Raw genomic sequence first — 22,740 nt, 5'->3', positions numbered from 1 at the left:
GACAAGTTTTGAAGATTCCTTTTCAGATTTCTTTGGACAATTTTGCAGTTTTTCCATGTATACCTTCTTTCTGATATCAGTGTTTCAGAAGAATCTGTGCTTTACTTACTCGCTAGGCTTTCAATGGAGAATCACATTAATCCTTTTAAGCTCCTTATTCTAATGATTTATTTTGTTGAAAACCATAGTGATCCTCCTTTGAATTTTAATGATTGCTGGCTATTCAAGGATTCATTGTTTTGACTTCCTGTCCTTACCTTTGTTTCTTACATGTCTGTAGGGAACACCTGTCTAATACTGTATCTGGCCTTAGTTCTCACTGGCTTACCATATTCACTCAAGCCTATCCTAAAGCGTTAAGTTGAAATGCTAGCTATTCATCCATGAAAATAAATGTAGGATATATATTTGCAGAGATAGGCAGATAGACAGCAGAGGGATGGCTAAATGGATTGAGTCATTTTTCTGAGAAAGTAATATTTTTGGTATGAATAATAGTATATCATGATCATTGTAGAGAAGCTTGTTAAATATAATGTTAGCACTTTAAAAACCATTAGGCAACATTATCTATGGGGTTTTTTTTATTTCTACATTTTTGCAGCAAGTACAGTATGCTTACAGTTGTCAGAATCTTGCATCACTCACCAAATTTAGGTCGTGTCACTGGTTTAAATTAGATTTCAATTTTCATTTACATCCACTCTATAAATACAGAATGTCTCTTTAGAAATATAACTAAACATCATGAGTTTTCAAGAATATATTATTATAATACAAGATTGTAACAACTGGACTGTATGTATGCATAATACATTTTGTTTCTTATCTACAGTCTTTTGGACTTTGATTCAGAATACCAGGAGCTCTGGGATTGGCTGATTGACATGGAATCTATAGTGATGGACAGCCATGACCTGATGATGTCAGAGGAGCAGCAGCAGCATCTTTACAAGGTTAGAGCTACTGTTACTGCCTTTACCTAGCTATAGAAGATCTGATTAGCTTGACAAGTCTTTCTCTCACAGGGTATCGCAGCGTTCATTGTATGTATCATGGTGTCTATTAGAATTCCCTTCCCTGTCCCCAAACTCATTTCCATCCCCTGTGCACTGACAGGCTGCACCGACATCATAATTGCAAGAAAGTTCCCTTTATCACATTCTATTTGGTGTAATTCTATAGAACGACAAAGATTTGTCTTCGAGATGAATAGAAATAAATGAAACTGAATTAATAAATAGACTGAAACAAAATGAAGAAAAAATGAAAAGGTAGCATTTAACAAAATGTGTTTTGATTGGTGCTTTCAGTTCGATTTTTATCCACATTTCAGGCCTCTTCAGGGAAGAGAAATTTACCTTGATTTTGGTTTACTGCTGCAGAGATACTGGACTCTTCCAATTTAATTTTTTATTAGTTATTCATAAAGCAGACATTGTCATGTTAAGTCAATACACTTCCTTGTGATTTAAACAAAATGATTTTGAACTCATATATTGATTGGAAGCCCTTTGTCAAATAAATATATACTGTTTCCCTTATTTGCCATTTCTGTCTTAATCCAGATTGTTTTATCAGTTTTTTTTCTTTTTAATGGATAATTTTAATAGTTCCCCAAAATATAGATTTCATCTTAAAATTGTTACAGGCTTTACTGTCTGTCTGAGAAACTGTATTCAAGGGGCATAATGGAGGCTGGGGAAAGGAGGGAGATGTTTTCCACAGAAATATCAGGCTGCAGTAAATCTTCCTCATTTAGGCAATTTTTATTGGAGTAATTCTGACAGTTGTCATCCTTGAATTGCTTTGAGCATATGGCGTATTTCAAAGAGCAGATTGTGAATCATAAAAAATAAAATTAATAACTAACCACAGAATCAGCAATAGTATAATGACAAGAAACAACTACCCTCTAGCTTTGTTTTATTTCTTATAGAATAAATGGTACATTCAAGGTCAAATGGAAGTTGCTTTCTTTCGTCTAAGGTTACAGAATTTGAAATTTTTTTAAATATAATTTATAATTTTCTTGCTTTGAATTATAATGTTAATGCCCTTCATGAATTTTATTCTAGCTAATGTAGGTCCTTTTATTTCAAAGGACCTAAACAATGAATTATGAAATAAGTTATAAAATACATTCATATGCAGAGAATATTGTTTCAGCTCTAACTTATTAAAAGTCACAAGTGGGTTAAGTTTAGTGGCCTCAATTTCTTTCTTGGTCAGTCATTGGTTAATATTAAAAGAAAACTAAAAATATAACTTCACACACTGCTGATGGGCTCTGCCCTAGATAAACTCAGATTCCTAGATTGTATTGCAAAAAGGGACCATCTGTTCTGATTTCCTATCTATGACATGCCTTTAAATTCCATCCAGTAAACCCTTCACTGAGCTGAATAACCTGTGTTTGGTTGAAGCATCTTTGCCAGAATGGCATCGAGTCTTGACCTGAAGATATCAAGATAAGAAGAATCCACCATTTTCTTTTTTCTTAGTTTGTTACATGGCTAATCACCCTCATGGTTAAAAATTTGTGTTTTGGAAAAAATAGTGTATTACAAGTCAGGATTGAGATGCTTTCATACATGACAATTTCCAGAGTGCTTCCTCTATGCCTTACTTATGCACCATTTAGAAATGTTTTTTTATCTTGATATATTCCAAACACAGTCATAAAGATATACTTTGTCTCAGAACAGGAGGTAATATTCCTTGGATTTAACTGAGTCCTGAATTAAGATGAGGGCCTGAAACATAAGCCCATGTATCAGAGGTCAGTTCAGACAGAGTACAAGCTGAACCTCTGCAAACCAGGACTCTCTGGTCTGGCAGAACCATGGATATTTCAGGACCAGAGTGTCCCAGTAGAGGGTTAGTGGGATGCCTTCAGTGAGCTGCCAGTAAGACCAGGAGTCTGACGGGCCTAGCATGCTGCAGCTGGGTTGCTAAGTGGGGCCAGCAGGGCAGTGGGGCAAGGGAGCAGAAATGACCTCCCCTGGTCCAACAAAATCCCTCATCTGGGACCGGGTGCTGACCAGGAAATTGCAACCTGTAGTTGAGTCTGTAGCTCCCACAAATATGCAGGGCCTAGAGGCAATGAGCACAGGTCCCAAACTGGGCTAGGCACGTTGTCTGCCATCTCCCTGGGTGCAGCTCCTGCTTTCAGAGCTCAAGCCACAATTTTAAAGCTTTTAAGAATCTATTATTCTAGTACAAGTGCAGTTCTTCCACTGCAAACCCATAAACAGCGTATGCACCTACACTCTTTGGCAAAAGGACAGATTAGGTGAATGAACAGAGCCTTACAACATTCAGCATTTATATTTATAAAACCCAGCCTAGATAATGAATGATCTTAATAGTGACACTCTGCCTATGTGAAAGATCTGACTTAAACTCATTGGTGGTCTGCCTAGGAACCACAACCATGTGGTATCAACACAGTCTATATTTTATACTAAACATGGAAATAATTTGACTCTGCAGGGGAGGGGAGATCTGAAAAAAATGTAGGCAGCTGAGTAATCAAAACTGTTGAATGGTGGAGTGTGTTATGGAAACATCGGTTTTATTTTAAGTATTCTTTATCAACTGCCGCTTCAGATATGAACTTGTTAATTGCACTTTCAGCTTTTTGGTGGATTCTCCTAAATCCTCCAATCCCCTCCTCCCAGCTATTGAGCTGACAAGTAATTGTACCTCTGAGCCAGCTCAGCAAGCTTTCTCTGCCAGTGAACCTGCTGTGGTATCACTATTACCAACAGTAATCATTGCCCCTAAGGAGTCTATGAATGGAAAGGAGGTATGATAAAACAGGTAAATCAGGAGGGAAACATGTGCATTAAAGTAGCATAACATAATACAAAAATGTTAAAATTGCATGTGGGAAAATGAAATGCAACGGGTTAGACTATTTCCCCAGTTCCATATTTTCAGGTAACATACATTTAAGCCAACTCTTTCTGCTTAGCTTTGGATTGAAATATATTAGAAGGTTCTCAGAAACTCCATTTTTCCTTCTTTATATTTATAGAAAGAATAAAATATATTTAAACAGGAGTGTATAGGTGTATAGTGCAGTTGGTATTTTTTTAAACTGTAATTATGCAGGATAAATGCTGCCCTATTGTTGGCTCTCTTTCATTTTATTTTCCTATGTTTGAACACAACTTCTAAAGAGAGTTCGCTTTCACTCCTGCAGCCCTCTCCCAATGGTAAAGGGAGCAATGCATTCAATTTTTATTTGAAAACTGCAATGATTTTGAAATTTGACTAATATATATTACAGTTGCAAACACAGGATGGGTCTACATTTATAGCCATGCTGGTCTATAAATGACATATTAAAAAATCCTTATTTATATCTTTAGCATGTGGACGTGATGCCATAAGCCCCCTTTATATAGAGAGATCACATTGACTTCAGGTGGATTTGCATGCAGAGTGTTTGCAGAATCAGACCCACAGAATTTAAACTCTGCTAATGAATCATTTAGTGAGAACTCAAGTATGGATTTAATATCTGTACCTTGAATGTTCAACAGAGAAGCAAATCAGTGTTTATTGGAGCTATGGAAATTAGAAATGAATGTGCGAGACACAGAAAGTTAACAATAATTCTTACATTTTCCCCAGAAGATTAATTGTAAAACTTAATTGTATGTTATATTAAAATCCCATTTTAAATAAAGAAGATATGATTTTTAAAATTGTTAGTATATACAGAATAAAAATATATTTTTTTTAAAACTCAAAATACAAATATCAGGATATCCTTTAATATTTGGATGCATGATTATAAAACTATTTAAGATGTTTGAAATACATACAGTATAAGCAATCCCTTGAACTATTAAGTCTTCAGCAAAGATGAACTCTACAGTGAATAGAAAAAAAATTAGTACAGCTGTTGGAAAGTCTTAGAAGAAAATCTGTCAATGTGGTTTTGGAACAGGTTAAATACTGAAGTCTCCTATCAAAGGGAAGTAGTTTCCTCTATTAAATAACATTAAAATGCACATCAAGTGTTAGGGGCTGCTAAAGAAAAATTGAAAAAAAAAAACCCAAACCCTACTGTAGTTTTTTGTTTCCCTACTGGAAGGTACACTTCATTTTCTCCTCTGGGTGTGCTGCTGCTCCATTGTGCTATTCACTGTAGCTCTGTGTGCTGTGGCCCTGAGTGGTTCAAACAAACCATGGTGAAAGTTTCCCTCATTTGCATCACTTCTAGACAGCCCTGTCGTACTCTTTGCTGACAGGAAATCACTGTCTTTGTCACCTTTTTTCAGTGATCTCCTTTTGGCAGAGATTGGCCATGTGACCAGGATTAATCACAACAACAGTTCTGGCTCAGAACTCAATGACATGTTTTCCTCGGCACTTCAATAACAGTGGAGAGGAGTCAGTAGGAAATGACTACATTAATTTCAGAGTGAAAAGATAATTAACACTTAAGGACTAATGCTATAACCTATGGAGCTATTATTCAAATTAAACCTAATTTATTGAAAACTTGCAAAAAAATCAACCCTTTCTTCTTAATGCTACTGTTACAAATAAACTTATTGGAGTCCTGGATTTAAAAAGAATAAACTATATTTCAGGTAGTAATGCAAATAAACAAAAACTTAAACATTTGAAACCAGAGACTGAAGTATGTAAAGTGCTTACTTAGATGATATGAATAGGATACTGGCAAACAAAAGCAGCAGTGTGCTCCTAGAATGCTGTGCTTAAAGGAGTTTCCTTGGCAACAGAAATGCAGTTCCAAAAGTAGACAGAACTTTCCTCAGAAAACATACTATTAATAACAACCTTCCGGAACAACTTGGAACAATTTGACTACTTGGCAAATAATAATGCCAAGTGTTCTGCGAATTAATCTAACACATAACAGTTATATGTTTCTCTTGCCCATAATTCTCCTGAATCACAGAGCTGAGTTCTGTTCGCTTTGAGGATATGAATGTGAGAAGCAGTTCCAAATGTTGTTAAAGAGAAAGAAAGCTGAAATACCAGTAGCCTGCAAGGATCGATTAAGGTGCCCTGTATCTTTTTAACTTGTAAAAGATAGTAGTTCAACTAGATTACTTTGTTCTGTTTCAAACATGGACTATAAACCTACTGAATTCACACTGTAGTTTAGTCTTTATTTCAACTAAATTATTGCTCTAAAAAAAACAGATATTACATGATAAACTGCCAGTATTATATTTGGACTATGTCCTGTGAAGATTGATCTTAGTGCCCGAATTCTACAAGTTGCTGAGGGCCTCCCTTCAGTCTAGTAAACTGTCTTCTTATACGAGACTGCTAACTGTCAGTAGGAATTAGGGATACTCACCAATTCTCAGGAAGCTCTGAGCACATTGCAAGATTAGGTTCTTCTTGAACAGAAGTTATAAATGTGCTATGCATGCAGTATATTTAAATACGACATCATTTCTATGTCAGCCAAGAGAATAAACTAATTTCAAATCTGCCTTGCCAATAGGAATCATTAGAATTCTTCTAAAGGCCATAAGCTTACTAGACAGGAAAGGTAGAATACTACCTTGACCTTTTCTGAATCCCTGGATCTAAAGGTTAAAAGTAATCAATATATCTCATTGTGCAGCTTGGTAATAAGTAATAACCATCATGTTAAAATCTAAATGATTGCAAATAGCACTTAAGTATGTTGACCCATTTGGGAGCCTTTTTAATTGCAATCAGGATAGTCATTATAGTTTGCTAATAAACTTTTAGGTTAAATTGCAAAAAATTGCAGCCTTTATCTTTTTGAAATATGACTTTTACTTTAATGCTGATAAAAACTGAATGTTGCAAGGTTAAAGCTTTGATTTTTATCTGTAGAGATTTATATTTTCCTTTCTTGTGTCTGTTAAAAAATTATAGAAAGGTTATAGTGTTGAATAATACCAATAAGAATATTGTTCATTTGCACTAGTTAATTATATCACTGTTTAGTGCTCTTACATTATGTCTATAGGTATATAAAAAGATAGATGACTTAATAAAAAAATAATCGGACCAGTTGCCTCCGATTTGTAACATGTTTTTATTATGCAGTTATGCCAAAGAGCTTCAGTGAGTGAAGCTTTCCAGGGACTCAGAAATATAGTATGACTCTTTCTACACAAGGAAACCAAACTGCATTTCATAATAGGTGTCAAAATGACTGGCCAACTTAAGCTCCTAAAAGCTGTGTGATAGGAGCATGAGCGGAGTTCACTACTTATTATAGCAAAGTCTCCTAGACACTTATAGCTCTGTGTTGAACCTGGTTGATACTCTGCACACCAATGTTTTCATTTTCAGCACCACTGGAAAGGGTGACTGGGGAAAACCACTTTTGATATATAGTGTAAAAAGGTGGTTTTTTCCCCCAACGAAGGGGCCTTATTCTATGATTAAGACTATGATTGTATAATGGGTATTTTTAGTCAAAATCATGAATAGGTCACAGGCAGTAAACAAAAATTCACAGACCATGATCTGTCCATGACTTGCATAATATACCTACCACTGACTAAATGTTGGGTTTGCTGAAGGGGGCTCTGGGTGTGCTGCAGGTGCTCTGGAGGGGAGGATCTTGCCGTGCTGCAGGTGGTCTTAGCAGGATGTGGTCCATGGGATGCGCAGCCACTGGTGCTGGGAGAGTAGTAGGACATGGCCTGGGACTGGTGCTATTATGTGGATTGGGGCAGAGGCACAAAGCAACGCATGGCCCAGGACTGCCACTGGCTAGTGGGGATGAAAGTGCCTGGCCTAGAACTGCTGCTGGTGCTCTGTGGGAGGAGTGTCACAGTTGCTGCTTGGGAGTGGAGGAAGGTGCAGTGGACCAAGACTGAAGCTGGTGTAGCTGGCCCAAAGGCTGCCAAAGCAGCTTGGGTGGTCTCCAGGCCAGCTGCACCAGCTACTACAAAAGTCCTAGAAGTCCTGGAAAGTAACAAAATGCATGATTTCCACGACAGACTCTCAGTCTTATCTATGATTAAGATGTTCAGGGTCTATGGAAAATACCTTTATTTAAAAAGAAGTAGAGAGAATTATTACTATCAAGAAGTTTTATTTAAAGTAATGTTTGCCCTTATTGTTTCAGTAATAACAACAGGAAAACACTATGATTCTGTAGCCATGGTAATCAAAGTAAGGATAAAATATGGATGAAAAAGGAAGAACTGTATATTCCTGTCTGGTTCTATTTTGAATGAATAAACATGTTTCTAGATGCAGTAAAGTAGTGTAGGAATTCTTCTGGCATTGGCCTCCAGTTATTCAAAAAAACAAAACAAAAACAAACAAAAAAACTCACTCCCCACATTCAACCCAGCATATTTTTTTAAATGAATTCCAACATGGAGGAAGGCTATATTTATTCACCTTGTAGGCACATTTTATTCTTAAATAATATTCATAATAAGACTCATATGCAAGTCCAGCCAAAGTGCTTTTACTACAATACCTACAGCAAGGAGTAACAAAAGGTGCCTTTTGGACACTTCCAAATTTCCTGTATTCCGGGACTGTCCAGGATCCAAACACTTTAGAGAAGCCCCAAGGCTGGTATAAACTGCACTCAAATACCCACATCCAAGAAGGTAATTGATGCCGCTAAGAATAGCCATTGTACACTAGCACTATAGCCTCACTCCTTCTTCTGGGAGTCTCAAGACGGGGACTGGGAGTCTCAAGACAGGGACAGTGGAGAGGTACTCCACTGGTGGCCAGATCCACCCACCCAGATTCACATTGCCTGTATGTCCCAAGTGTGAAGACACATTTATACTCTAGAGACTTATTATATTATAACAAATCATCAGTCCATTCTAAGAAGTCCTCTAATGTCTAATACAATGTGCACTCAAAGGAAGTATCTGTAATTTCCTAATTTTCAGAAGCATTACATCAAATGAAAACCAGTTGCAAAGGAGTGAAAGTCTGTGAAGTCAATTGAGTTACTCCCACTAACCCCACACCAGTGCTTCATTTATCATTAGATTTTAAAATATGAACGTTCAAAATTTTTAGATTTTCACAAAGCAGTGCATGATTTAATTATTCATCTTTAATCAAATAAGTGCAGGTCACCTAACAAAAATCCCCATGGAATGCTAAAAATATTTACTTTCATCTGAAATTTGCTCATAAAAATTCTAACAGAATAATACCAAATTCCTGAGAGCTCAGTTCACCACAGTAAAGAAAGCCCAGGGTCAATGCTGATTTCTCCATCTTTCATTCAAACCTTTGAGCCACCCTTGCATTGTACAATAAAACACACCTTTTGAGATCTTTTCTATATAATAAAGCAAAGTAGAGTGAGTTAAGCGTGGAGTGGTAACTTTAAGTTTGAATGTTGAGCTTTGGTTGGTTGGTTTGTATACTTGTTTGCTTATTTACTGGAGAAGCACTTGGATCGAAAAACATTTAGACATAATTTGAGCATAAAAAGACCACATGGCTAAATATTCTTTACCTTCTTTGAATTTTGATCCTACCTTTCCTCCTTTTTTCACCTTACTCTGCCTAATTCCCTCATTTTCCAGAAATAAATCTCAATATCCCAATATCATTTGACTTACTACTTTCATTGTATTCATCCTGGCATCTTATTCCATATATATAATATGGTGTATGAATTTACTCTGAGCTCCCAATTTACTCTTAGAATAATCTATTATTTTTTATGACATAGCTATTATATTCCGCAAACAGGTTTCATGTACTATTGCATATCTTAAAAAGGATTTTAATAGTTTTCTTTTAAAGCAAGCAAACAATCAAACAAAATATGTTTTTTCATGAGGCATTGTTATGCTAGATCAAGACAAATTCTTTGGCCCTTAATACACTATTGATGCCAGTACTCTGAATACTACTCATACAAATATGCCCAAAAATCTGTATTGCATGCCAAGTTTCAGTTTAGTGCAAATGTATATGGCCAAGTTATAATCTCCTGAAAAGTTCCTTAGGCAGACCAGGCATTTGCATCTGATGTTAAAGAAAAAGCAACTATTTTATGCCAAAAAAAATCGCAGTTGGGATTTTAAAGTTTTCTGAAGTTTCCTTGCAAAATCCACAGTTAGCTGCAAAATTCACCAGATTCTGAACATAATCTATCATGTGTGTTTTAAGATTTTCAGCCAGTATGTGGAAAAAATCCTATTTCATTGCTTGCAATATCAGCTGGAAATTTAGATATTAGCTATTCTTCAATATCAATCATAAAATTTTGTCTAGTGATCATTGGTTATGTGGGCTGCCCCAGTAGGGAAGAGCAAGAACCATTTAGGTATTTGAAGGGATTTGCTAGGAGCTGTGAAGCTTAGGTATAAATCGGTCTGACTTTACTTATGATTGCATGGGAGAATTACAGTTAAGTATTCCTGATTCCATAATAGAATCCTAAAACATAACATATATCAACCTGCATTGATCTTGGAGGGAGGAGCATAGATTGCATGAGGGAAGTGTTTAAAAGAGGCATCAGGAAGGAAGTCTCTAGGTTCATGGCTTGAATGCCAGTGACATTATTGCTGTCAATAGTTTTCTTAATAGTTTAGTTTTACAAATATGAGGTCTTCTCATGTTATTATCCAACATGAGGTATGTGAGAACATGGTGGCAACAGTCAATCTGAAGGAAGAAGTGAGTGTGATTAACAAGAAAACAAAGCAGCTCCTAGAAAGAGAGCAAACAGGTAGCATGGAGAGACTCTGGTCAACAAGAGAGGTAGATTTCAAGACAAAGAAATCTTGCAAAAGAAATTAGTGTGTTTAGAAAGCTGGTGGATACAGATGAAAAATTGAAGGTAGAGGGTTTTTTTAGTGCATGTGTGCAGAAGGGAAACTTCAGAAGTGAGACACTGTTGCCAGGAATAATGTCCAAAACACACCAGCTGATAAAAATATCTGAGTACCATTACTCCAAGCAGTATGAGTTTGTAAAGAAACAGGACGCCAAAAAGCAGAAAAAGGATAGATACTTATGTTTCACCGTTGAGAGCTTTGGTATCTGCATATATATTTGGAGACATAAATGGTTCCCTAGGCTCATTTATGGGACACATGATTCCAGTTTACCGGAAAGATTGTTGGGAGGAACAGATCTGACCACAGAGAAATGCTTCCAAATAACAAGGGCATCTGAACTGTCCAGAGAAAGGATCAAAACAAAGACTGCCACTAGTGCAGAACAAGACCACAGACTCAAGTAAAAGAACCTCAGGTAGAAGGACAAAGGCAGAACAACCAACAATGAAGGCATCATAGTCAAGTATAGATATGTGGAAACCTACGTGAAAGGCAGAAAACAAATTCTGCAGCCTACAGGCAATGATGCAACAGAGTGGGAATAAGAGACATGTCATGTTCCAATGCCATGGCTACCCCAAGAAGAAAAAGGTAGTAGCTTTGCTTGAAGGTGTCTGCATTGTGACTTTGACAGACGCAAACATTGGCAATATAAATGTACTGTAGAAGCAGGCTGCCAACCATATTTGCAGCTAGGCTATTTGATCAACAACCAATTCAATTCCAGCTGAATTGTGGAGCCAGCTGCAATATAAACCCAGAAACACTGATAAACAACAATTCTAGACTGGAGGCATGGGACCAAGTACTGGTGATGTATAATAAAACCCTTCCTAGGTCAGTGGATGAATGCAGACTGCCAATAAGAAACCCACAAAATGACTCACTGTCAGTTGGCATTTATAATAGTTAACACACAAGAGTGCTACCCACTTGTGGGCAGCAGGAAAATGCAAGGCATGGATTTGATCATGGGATAACACCAGAATATCCCAAATGTGTGAGAAAAAGGAGAACAGGGTCCTGAAGCCCTAACCAGCATTCTAACAGAGATTTACTCTCATTGAAAGTAGGACAGAGTAGAACAGCAGCCTAGTAGTGGTGAGAATTTTAGTAAACTAAGGATCTGCATTGACCTAAAACCACTTACAAGATCATTGAAAAGACTACCCTTTACCAACTATTGAGAACATAATGCCTGATTTATCCAGAGCAGAAATGTTCACAGTTTGTGATGTTAAGAATGGGTTCTGGCATATTAAGCTAGATGAGCCATCCAGTCACATAACTACCTTTGCCACATTCTTATTGGAGGAGAAGCAAGGAAGATGCAATCCAGGCCCATGATAACAAGCTACCACAACTCCTAGTCAACAGCAGAATATTAGACAGAATGTAGACAAGCTGAAGCTAAGGATAACTAAGGTCCCCTGCATTGAATATTGGCAGTCACTGGAAAACATTCTCTAAACTAAAGCATGTGAAGAAATTCCAGAAATTTATAGGGATGAACAAACATTTTTCCAGATTCTGTGCACACCTCTCAGACACCTGTGACTCCTTGAGGTAATGACATACAATAACGCAATGTTGGAGTTGTAAGACAGCCCAGGCTAGGCATTTGAAAGAGTACAGATAATCATAAAGACAGTGCACTAGTCCTAAAGTATTACAACACCTGGCACAGCAACAGCCACAGAATGATTCCTCAAGAAGGAGGCTTAGGACCAGGCCTGATGAAAAACCAGGAACCCATACCATTTGCTTATAACCGTCATAAATGCAGAAAGAGGATAGACTACTGGCTGTGCTCTTTAGATGAGAATGATACCATCATTTCACCTGAGCATAAGGTAGATGTGCAGACTGATCACAAGCCATTAGAAAACGTCATTAAGAAGCCAGTGCTGAGTGCACCCCAATGACCACAACACATATTATTGAGCTTGAAGCACTATGAAGCAAGGATAAGTGCTGCCCAGGGTAGTAACCATGGGTGTGTCTACACTGCACTGTAACTCTAAATAAGATATGCAATTTGAGCTATCTTATTTTGATGCTATTTCAAAATAGTTTATTTAATCATTTGGCGCTGTCTATTCAGCACCAAGTTTTGAAATAAAGCGCTATTCCAAAACGTCCCTTATTCCTTGTAGAATGAGGTTTACAGGGATGTCGGAATAGTGAGCCTGAAATAACAGGCTTGCTGTTAAGATGCGGGATAGTGTAATGTAGACGTACCCTATGATGGCAGATACACTTCCCTTCACCAGTACAACACAAATGGTTCTGTAAATAAGAAACAGCGTCTGTGAACATGCTACAGTGCTATTGCATCTCTGCTGGGAGGTCGAGGCAGTCAGCAAAAAACTCAACAGGATGGAATGCTACATGTGTTAAAATGATTCATACTCCAGCATTGGCCAGATCACAAGGAGCGAGTGCCATAGCAAGTGAGCAGATGCTAGCATAAGAGACACAGCAACAAAGATTGTTAAAGGAGAAAATGTAACAACCTTCATGGAATTTAAAAGAAAGCAAATATATCGCAGGAGTTTAGAGGATGCAACAGGGATCCAGTCTGTGCTCACATAACTGGAATACCAGCTGCAGTTGTAGCACCTCTGCAAACTGCTCTCCTAACAAAGAGCCTGTTTAGTTTTAGAAACATGCAGTCCCTCCCATATTATTATCGAGCATGAAATATGATGCATCTGAAAACAGGAGCGGGTATTCTGATGGGATGAAACAGACACGAGTATTTCAATAGGTCTTCCTGTACCAGCAGTCGAGGATATTATGACGAGTCAAATGGGTTTCTATAGAACAGAAAAAAATTGACCCAAATTATTACCAAACCAAAGCAGAAACTTTGTTGATGGCTTGGAAGTGTTGTGACTAACTTCTGTCCCTCCAAGTTTATCATGCCTCAGTATGTCATTATTTTGGACATAACTGGAGCCGAAATGTTCAAGTACCATCAGTACTGTGTTTACAATATTTCTGGGCAAAGAAGAACCAAAAATCACATTATTAAGCCTGTACTAAGGAGATCTGTGGACCAATTTTACAGAGAAAAGAAGTTTGTCTAGATAAGGTTGCTAAGCCATTGGTTGCTGATTTTAATCAAAGCAAACCTGCCAACTTTTTGAACTGTTCTCATCTCTACAAGTTTCCATTTTGGAGGTTTGTCCAGGTATACTGAAAGTAGGACAGGCATCACTAGATATGGATTTTATTATATAGATGTCTGGTGCTACTCAGCAAATAGAATGTACTGTGCAGGCAAATCAATGTTTATTCAAATCATTACAGGGAACTTTCCTCATCCTCCCTTTATTTCCATCCAGGCCCTGCAGGCAATCCTTGACTTAGCCACCCTTGTAGGACACTTAAGCTGGACTATAAAAATAGAGAGAGGGGAGAGCAGGAGGTTAGCTCCCTGCTATATCAGTCTTAGGAGTCCACAAGCCCCCTCCCCTTTTGTGTTCCTTTATCTAGTACCTCCTTTTAAGTCCTTTACCAGGCCATTTATTTGATCCATGGATGCCTTCCCTATGCACAGGACATCCACCCAAACTTACAAAATAAGCTGTGACATACGGCTTATCACCTTTTCTTCTTACCTTAGAAGGTCATCCTGATGCTCATTGTGGGGAAAGTGAAAATAGCTCACTCCATCAAAGCCAATCTGGTAGTGCAGGAAAAATTCCTTCCCAGACCCCCTTAAAAAGGAGTGGCTAGAAAAATGCATAGCATTGTTCCTAACCCAACCTGATATTCACCTTCATTAGGAAAGGGAAAGTGGGTACTGGGTTTACTTGCAGCATCAAACAAAAAAAGCTTCCACTGCCCAGGGCATGTACCTTTATACCTTGTGGACCTCACGTTCCTGGGGGATGTCACAGCAAGCCTCAGCAACCCTTACCCACACTTTAATTGCGGTCATTCTCAGATACTGAAGAGATATTAATGACTTCGCCAGTCACGGATGAACATAGTAGCTTTTAAATATTAAAGGTACCATATATTTTCACTGAAGTGAATGTTTTGATTTACTCTGGAAGAAGATGGAGATGTATGTTTTCTGGGCCAAATCCTGTTTTGTAAAGCATAAGTGCACTAGTGGGGGAAGAGGACACAGAGAATATCTTTTTTCACAGTTTACATGCAGCAGCAGTGGAATGGGATTTTTCAAACAATTACTCGAGCACCTGGGTCAGGAGTCCCTAACCACTGCATTCTGATGACCCCCAAGATCGCAATCCATTTATTAGTAGGTGTAGTTGGTCACCAGCAAATACTCTGCACCTGGGGCATGTATTGCTGGGCGGGGCTGCTTGCTTCTTTTAAAAGTGATGCAAAATGTGACTCAGTGTAACCCTCATACCTCCTCGGTGTGGTGTACTGACCCTTCTTGTGACACTGAGACCACTTACAGAGAATAATGTGTGTGCTCTACAGTCTTAGCTAGTAGATCACTGCCTTTTAGCTCATGCACTAGGAGGCTCATACACTATGCTTCAATTCCACCCACAGGTGACTGGGGTCTGTGGGTGTTACATCAGCACATCTCCCACCTCTCTGGCCCCCATAAGCATTCCTGGCCAATACACTGAGGTAAGTACAAGCCCTGGACATGGGAAGCTTCTTTGCTCCATGCAACGAGCAAAGCCAGCACTCACTTGCCCTTCTCTGGTGGAGGTGGTACAGGTGAATATCAGGTTGGGTTAGGAACAGTGCAGGGTCTTTGGATGGCCAACTCCCTACTCTGCTTCTCTGTAAGAGTGAGGAGAGCATTTTGATTAATACGTGTGTCAAACATAAACATTTTCCATCACAAATTCAAATTGTGCTGCTGCTTTTCTGAAGCTTTTTTATACATTAAGTAACTCTTATTGGTGCCAAGAATTGCCAAATTCAATTATTGGCATCAGTGCTGTTAAATGAGACATGTGTCTTAAAAATGAAGACACAATAGACTTTAAAAACAGAAGTTGTTTTTAAATAATTATAGTCTCTCTTTGGCATTAATCTATTCAGTACTAACTTCTTAATTATTAGGATATAGGTCTAACAGAACCACCAATATGTGGAGGGGATTAATCAAATACTCAATAGCCAGTTTTTCAACAATAGGGGAGCATGAGTCTGCGAGGGAAGAACTCAGTCCAATATATACAGCCATCTTTAGTAGAGTAGGCAGTTTCCTACAACAGAAAATATAAGAGGGCTCAGTGTCAAACCCATGAGGAACAATGCTCTATATAATTTAAAAGTTTTGCTCACTCTCCCAATAGGCCATCTTTGGTTTTTATGCAATAAAAAATATGCAATAAAAACTCTCTCTGATGTTAACCACATACTATCCAAAATTACCTGTCATATTTTGTTTAACTTTTGTATTTAAATTTGGTTCTGTTAGCAGGGATTCCAGCATGTGACTGATTTCATTGAGCTGAGAGTCAGCAAACTGTGGGCTTTTCCAGAAGATGACTCATCCCATATTAAGAGTTCATAAATGATTTAAATCAGGAATAAAAAGTTTTAATAGGAAAGGAGCCAATAGTAAAGAAAGGGATGCTGAACAAACTGAAAGCCAAGGAGAAGACTGAGCGGGGAGAGGAGATAAGAATTTTTTTATTGTATATTCACAAAAAATAGAATAGAAAATAGGAATGATCCTCAGGGTAATACACAGAGGTCTCCAGATTGTTCTGTTGTAAATCATCTGACAGTTACCCCAGGGTCTTTCACATAACCAAGGATCATCATGGCAGAGGATGGTCCCAGCCATCTCTGCTTTTATCTGTCCATGTTCCTTCTGGCAGGTAGGGTAAGAGATGCTCCAATAGCTTTACAATACTTGAATATTCTCCTAAACCTGAATAATCCTCTGTTGGGTTTACATTAGCTTTGTGTTGGTGGACTGATGCAAGGTGGGTTCAGAACAGCCATGAATCTGAGCTAGATTTGTTTTACCAGATCCCAAGACTTTGGTCTGTTAATCTAGGTATTGTGCCTCAAGCACTGGCCAATACTTAACACTCTGAGGTAGGTGAACAACAGCGTTCTAATTTATTATCTTTGGGGTTTTTCTTCTTCATCAGCTTTTCCACGAATGTCTACTTTTCTCTTTTAAATGTATAATTAGTTCATTTGGCCACCAGATGGCCTACCATGCTGTATTGTACATCCTGATTCAGGTCTTGAGAAGTGCACATAACAATATGTTTTAAAACTTCTAGTGTTAGATGGCATTGTATTGTGGGTGTGATGATGTGGAATTTGTTAGCTCTGCATTTTGTTCTACCAATCAAATGTAAATGTATTCACACTAATGGGGATTTTCAGCCTTTACTGTGAATGGTTACAAAATTAAAAACATATGTAAGGCCCTAAAGATTTTTGCATGGCTTAAATATTCAAACTTTTTTCTTGAGTGCTTAATGGCTTTACCAAAGGACAGTTAACTTCTATCACTGCTGTTTCTTCAACAAGTTACTAAAGAGGCAAAGAGTAAAATCAATATACCGGCAATACTTCAAATGTCAGTATCTCATGCCAATCACCAATGAGCTAGAAGAATTATATTTAATAGAACTAATGCCGTGGTAGTGTAGACTGTCAATATTCAAAGGCAGGCTGAGCCATTCTGAAATATGATTTCATTGCTTAAATTTATTTAAACTTAAGTTAAATAGCAATGTACTCTTATAGTGGGAGAATCTAAAAAAATTTAAGATAGAGATTGTAACTCAGACCCAGATACTTTAGTAAATTCAAAAATATGAAGAAACCTGTTTTACTTCAGTACAATTAATAAAATGTAAAATGATGGTTGAACTAGAAAGTAAACTATACTCAGACATTAGAACAGTCCAATAACTATTCAGGAAGGGTGTATCAACTTAATAATAGGAGCTGTTTATTTTTCCTGAAATTTTTAACAATGTCCATTTTGAAAGAGATGAGTATAAATTAGAAGATGGACGGGGTACACTTTCTCCCCACTTCCTATTGTCCTTTAAATTGTAGCTTTCATTTCCCTTCACCACATAGAATAACTGAATACCCCAGCATAGAGCAATTGACACACCTCACTAGGTAGAGAAATCCATTGAAAGTTGATTGATTGATGACATCGGACAACTTGCTTCCAATCTACAGCTTGTCGTACTGTACCTGTATCTTACAGGTTTGTATTTGAGCTGTCACACTAGTGCTGTTAACATGGATTGCTACAGGACTAGCTGTCCATGAAAGCAAAACCAAAATGGTCTTCAAAAGATGCCAATAAAGGACAAGTTCATATTTATGTTCTAAGTATTTCCTAGGAAATTCAATTACAAGTAATCATTGTAATTCCATATTCCCTTCTGTGCCTTCTTCCCTAGGGATCTGTGCAACTGAAGGAGATTCAAACTTCCCTGTACTCATTTCAGAATATTTGACTGCAAACCTTTCTGTTCTGACTTTTCCTATCAAAAGGTTGATTTCAAAAGAATGTTGGCATCTTCCTGCATTTCTGACATTCTTAAAGATAAAAATACCTCCTCCAAATTTCAATATAGACATTTTTCCATTTATTTATGTAGGTTTAAAGAATTAAAATGCAAACCAATCAAAGTTCAGATTTATCATTTATCACCTCCAAAGAGGAAGGCGTAAATAAAAAAACATGGGGCCTACGTGGACACAGCTGACAGTTTCAGGGGGACTGGAAACATTAGTTACCCAGAGTCACTCATTTCCACACTCATTTTGTGACAATCACCGAAAGTTCACAAAGTTCACTTAAAGTGGCCAGGCATCTGCACTGGAAAATTGCCTTTTACAGGGGGAGTCTTTATCACTGCCACTCAGTTGCAGCACTTCCTGCCAGTATATACCAGAAGATAAAGAAAGTGCCAGAAGCAGAGAGGAGGGCCATGGCAGGGAAAGGCAAGCAAATGGACATTATGAAACAAAGCTCTGTTATACCTAACTCTCCACTGGTATAAGTTAAAGATGCCTCAAGCGCATCTTCAATTTATGCCATAGCCGGTGGCTGAGAATCAAGGAACTATGACTGGTTTCCCATCAATGCATTTCACCTCTACCCCCAACCTCTATGTAAGTGTGTTAGAGAATCAAGCCACAGAGTTGTGCAAAATGTGGACATTTGAGGTTTATAGGCATTTGTTTGATCATTTTAGTTCACAGGAATTGACAAGCTCAGACACTCAAAACAAAATTCATCTGAGACCAACAGATGTCTGGTTTCATGTCAGATTTCTGCAATAACAATGTGTTTTGTAATGTTTCTGACCACAGTGGTGTAAGCCATTCACAAAAGTACAACAACATAAAACAGCTGAAAACTGAAGCTGAACAAAATTCAAACTGGAATAAGGCATGCATTTTTAACAGGGAGGGCACGTCCAAAAACCAGAACTTATTTCTCTTCCTATTTTTTCCTCCCTTTGCCCATTCTATGTGGAAGGTCTTTCTACCTAATTTTGTTTCTTGCTTAAGTTTTGCTGAAGTTGCCTACCCTGCTTTACAAGAGACCCTACTAAGAAGTGTATTTTAAATCTCAGTTTCTAAACACTGAAGATTACAAGAACTGTGCAAATTATTGTAGATAGTGTAGTTTAGAGTGACCATGGCCACACTACTACCATGCCTTCATTAATGTTCAATATTGCAAATAAGATAGCACCACTTAGTTTTCTAAAAGCAGAACACATCATGGAAGTCCCATTTCCTCCAGCACGAGCTCAGCTTGAGTAAAAAACTGCTTATGCAGAGCATTCTGGCCCAGATTTTTAGGGTTGCTGCATTCAGTATTGCAAAGCCTAAGAAACGTAAATCTAATTTTCACAGTGATTTAGGTACTTATGCCTAAATCCCTTTGACTTTCAAGGGGACTGTGGCATTTAAGATCGTAAATTACTTTTAAAAATGACATTTAGGTTCCTAAATCAGTTAGGCCACCAGTTCTCAAACTGTGTCGGGACCCCAAAGTGTTTGATGACCCTGTTTAAATGGGGTCGCCAGTGCTGATGTTATATTTGCTGGGGCCCAGGACTAAGGTGAAAGACTGAGCCCAGTCACACAGGTCTAAAGCCCTCAAGCTTTGGCATTCTCCAGGATGGGAGGGGCTTCAGTGGTAGGACATGGGCTTCAGTCCCTTTCCTGGGGTCTTGTACCCTCAGGACCTCACTGATCTGTAACAATATAGTTTTTCTATAGCCTTCCTGGAAGGCCTGTAGCCATATTGGTAGGCCTAAACTAAAAACTTCCTCTGCAGCCAAACTGAAGAGCAGTAGCCATTAGCTGTAAAGCTTGGAGTCATATACTCACATTCCATCTAAATTACATTGAAGTAGTGACACACTAGGCTGTGAGAAAGAGACCTTGTCCTAATAGCACCCACTGTCACCAGATAAAATGGGTAGAGAAAACTTAGTTAACAGCATTTTGTCTGGCAAGAAACTGTTTACCAATAGTTGAGGTTGTGGAATCCGCATTCTATGATTATTGTCCTCACTTTCCTATTGTTTGTCTGTGTGATCTCTGTCTAGTTTGTAACTGTTTCTGTCTGCTGTGTATTTAATTCTGCTAGGTGTAAATCAACTAAGGTGGTGGGGTCTGATTGGTTAGGTAATTCTGTTAAAATATGTTCTGATTGGTTAGTAAAATTATACTAAAACAATTGGTTAAGGTATAACTAAGCAGGATTCAAGTTTCACTATATAAACTGGAATCCAAGAAGAAGGAAAAGGGGAAAAGAAAAAGGAAAAGGGAGAGAAAGAAAGGAACACCAAGAAGAAGGAGGGAAGACTTGGAAGAACTCACGTCCAAAACACAGCCTAATACCAGAGCTGCTAGGATTCCTCTGCATGACCATGACGTGCAGCAGCTAAGATCCAGAGAGTCTTACCTTGCCTGGCCAACAAGGGAAGTCTACCTGCCTTTATCAGGCTGGGTGAGGGTGACACTGTGTGCTTAGCATGTGTATTCTGCTTGCTTGGGAATTGTCAATGAATAGAGAACAAAAATATTACTGTGTGAGGCTTTTTCAAACCTGCAGGAAGTTATTCCTTGAGCCCTAGCAATTGGATAAGGGTGGGTGTTTAAATTAACAGGGTTGCACCCTAAGCCCTAGGCACTGGGTAAAGGTGTGTGTCTCTAAAGTATGGAAGGGATAGAGAAATTTGTGTGGGTAACAGGTCTCCGTTGAGGGCTTTTGCTGGACCAGGGTAGGACATAGCACCATAGAGCTGGAAGAGACCTCAGGAGGTCATCAAATCCAGCCCCCTGCCCAAGGCCAATCCCAACTAAATCAACCTAGCCAGGGCTTTGTCAAGCCAAGACTTAAAAACATCTCGGGATGGAGATTCCACTACCTCCCTAGGTAATCCAGTGCTTCACCACCCTCCTAGTGAAATAGTTTTTCCTAATATCCAACCTAAACCGCTCCCACCACAACTTGAGACCATTGCTCCTTGTTCTGCCATCTGTCACTACTGTGAACAGCCTTTCTCCGTCCGCTTTGGAACCTCCCTTCAGGAAGTTGAAGGTTGCTATCAAATCCCCCGTCACTCTTCTTTTCTGCAGACTAAACAAACCCAAATCCCTCTGTCTCTCCTCATAGGTCATGCCCTCCAGCCCCCTAATCATTTTGGTCGCCCTCCACTGGACCCTCTCCAATGCATCCACATTCTTTCTATAGTGGGGGGCCCAAAACTGGACACAACACTCCAGATGTGGCCTCACCAAAGCCGAACAAAGGGGAATAATTACTTCTCTAGATCTGCTGGCAATGCTCCTCCTAATGCACCCTAAAATGCCATTAGCCCTCTTGGCTACAAGGGCAAACTGTTGATTCATATCCAGCTTCTCATCCACTGTAATACCCAGGTCCTTTTCTGCAGAACTGCTACTTAGCCATTCGGTCCCCAGCCTGTAACAATGCTTGGGATTCTTCCATCCCAAGTGCAGGACTCTACACTTGTCCTTGTTGAACCTCATCAGATTTCTTCTGGGCCAATCCTCTGTTCTGTCCAGGTCACTCTGGACCCTATCCCTGCCCTCCAGCGTATCTTCCTCTCCCACTAGCTTAGTGTCATCTGCAAACTTGCTGAGGGTGCAATCCATTCCTTCTTCCAGGTCATTAATAAAGATGTTGAACAAAACTGGTTCTAGAACAGATCCTTGGGGCACTCAGCTAGAAACCGACCACCAACCTGACATCGAGCCGTTGATCACTTCCCATTGGGCCCGACAGTCTAGCCAGCTTTCTATCCATCTTACAGTCCATGTATCCAATCTACATTCCCTTAACTTGGTAGGAAGAATATTGTGGGAGACCATATCAAAAGCTTTGCTAAAGTCAAAGTATATCACATCCACTGACTTTCCCATATCCACAGAGCCAGTTACCTCATTATAGAAGCTATGGTGATCAGGCACGACTTGTCCTTCGTGAATCCATGTTGACTCTTCCTGATCACTTCCCCTCTTCCAAGGGCTTCAAAATGGATTCCTTGAGGATCCGCTCCTTGATTTTTCTGGGAACTGAGGTGTAAGGCTGACTAATCAGTAGTTCCCTGAATGGTCCTTCTTCTCTTTTTAAAAGATGGGTACTACATTTGCCTTTTTCCAGTCATCCGGGATTTCCCCCGATCTCCACAAGTTTTCAAAGATAATAGCAAAAAGCTCCACAATGACATTTGCCAACTCCCTCTTTACCCTCGGATGCATTAAATCGGGCCCATGGATTTTCTAAATAGTTCCTGACTTGTTCTTTCCCCACTAAGAGCTGTCCACCTCCTTCCCATACTACATTGCCTAGTGCATTAGTCTGGGAGGTGAACTTGTCCATGAAGTCAGAGGCAAAGAAAGCATTGAGTACTTCAGCTTT

General features: G+C 38.8%; 1 protein-coding gene across 3 annotated transcripts in view; it reads left to right on the top strand.

The window, feature by feature from the left end:
• AKAP6 (A-kinase anchoring protein 6) overlaps positions 1–22,740 on the top strand; it is a 384,054-nt gene that overhangs the window by 285,061 nt on the left and 76,253 nt on the right. For all 3 annotated transcript variants that reach the window (XM_075926957.1, XM_075926955.1, XM_075926956.1), the window contains one exon: positions 836–956. In XM_075926957.1, the coding sequence (XP_075783072.1) occupies positions 836–956 (121 nt within the window). The remainder of the gene's footprint in view (positions 1–835; positions 957–22,740) is intronic.

This window comes from Pelodiscus sinensis, chromosome 4 (genome assembly GCF_049634645.1).
Source record: "Pelodiscus sinensis isolate JC-2024 chromosome 4, ASM4963464v1, whole genome shotgun sequence".
Taxonomy (NCBI): domain Eukaryota; kingdom Metazoa; phylum Chordata; order Testudines; family Trionychidae; genus Pelodiscus; species Pelodiscus sinensis.
The sequence above is the reverse complement of the archived record's forward strand: the minus strand, read 5'-3'. Positions and strand labels throughout refer to the sequence as shown.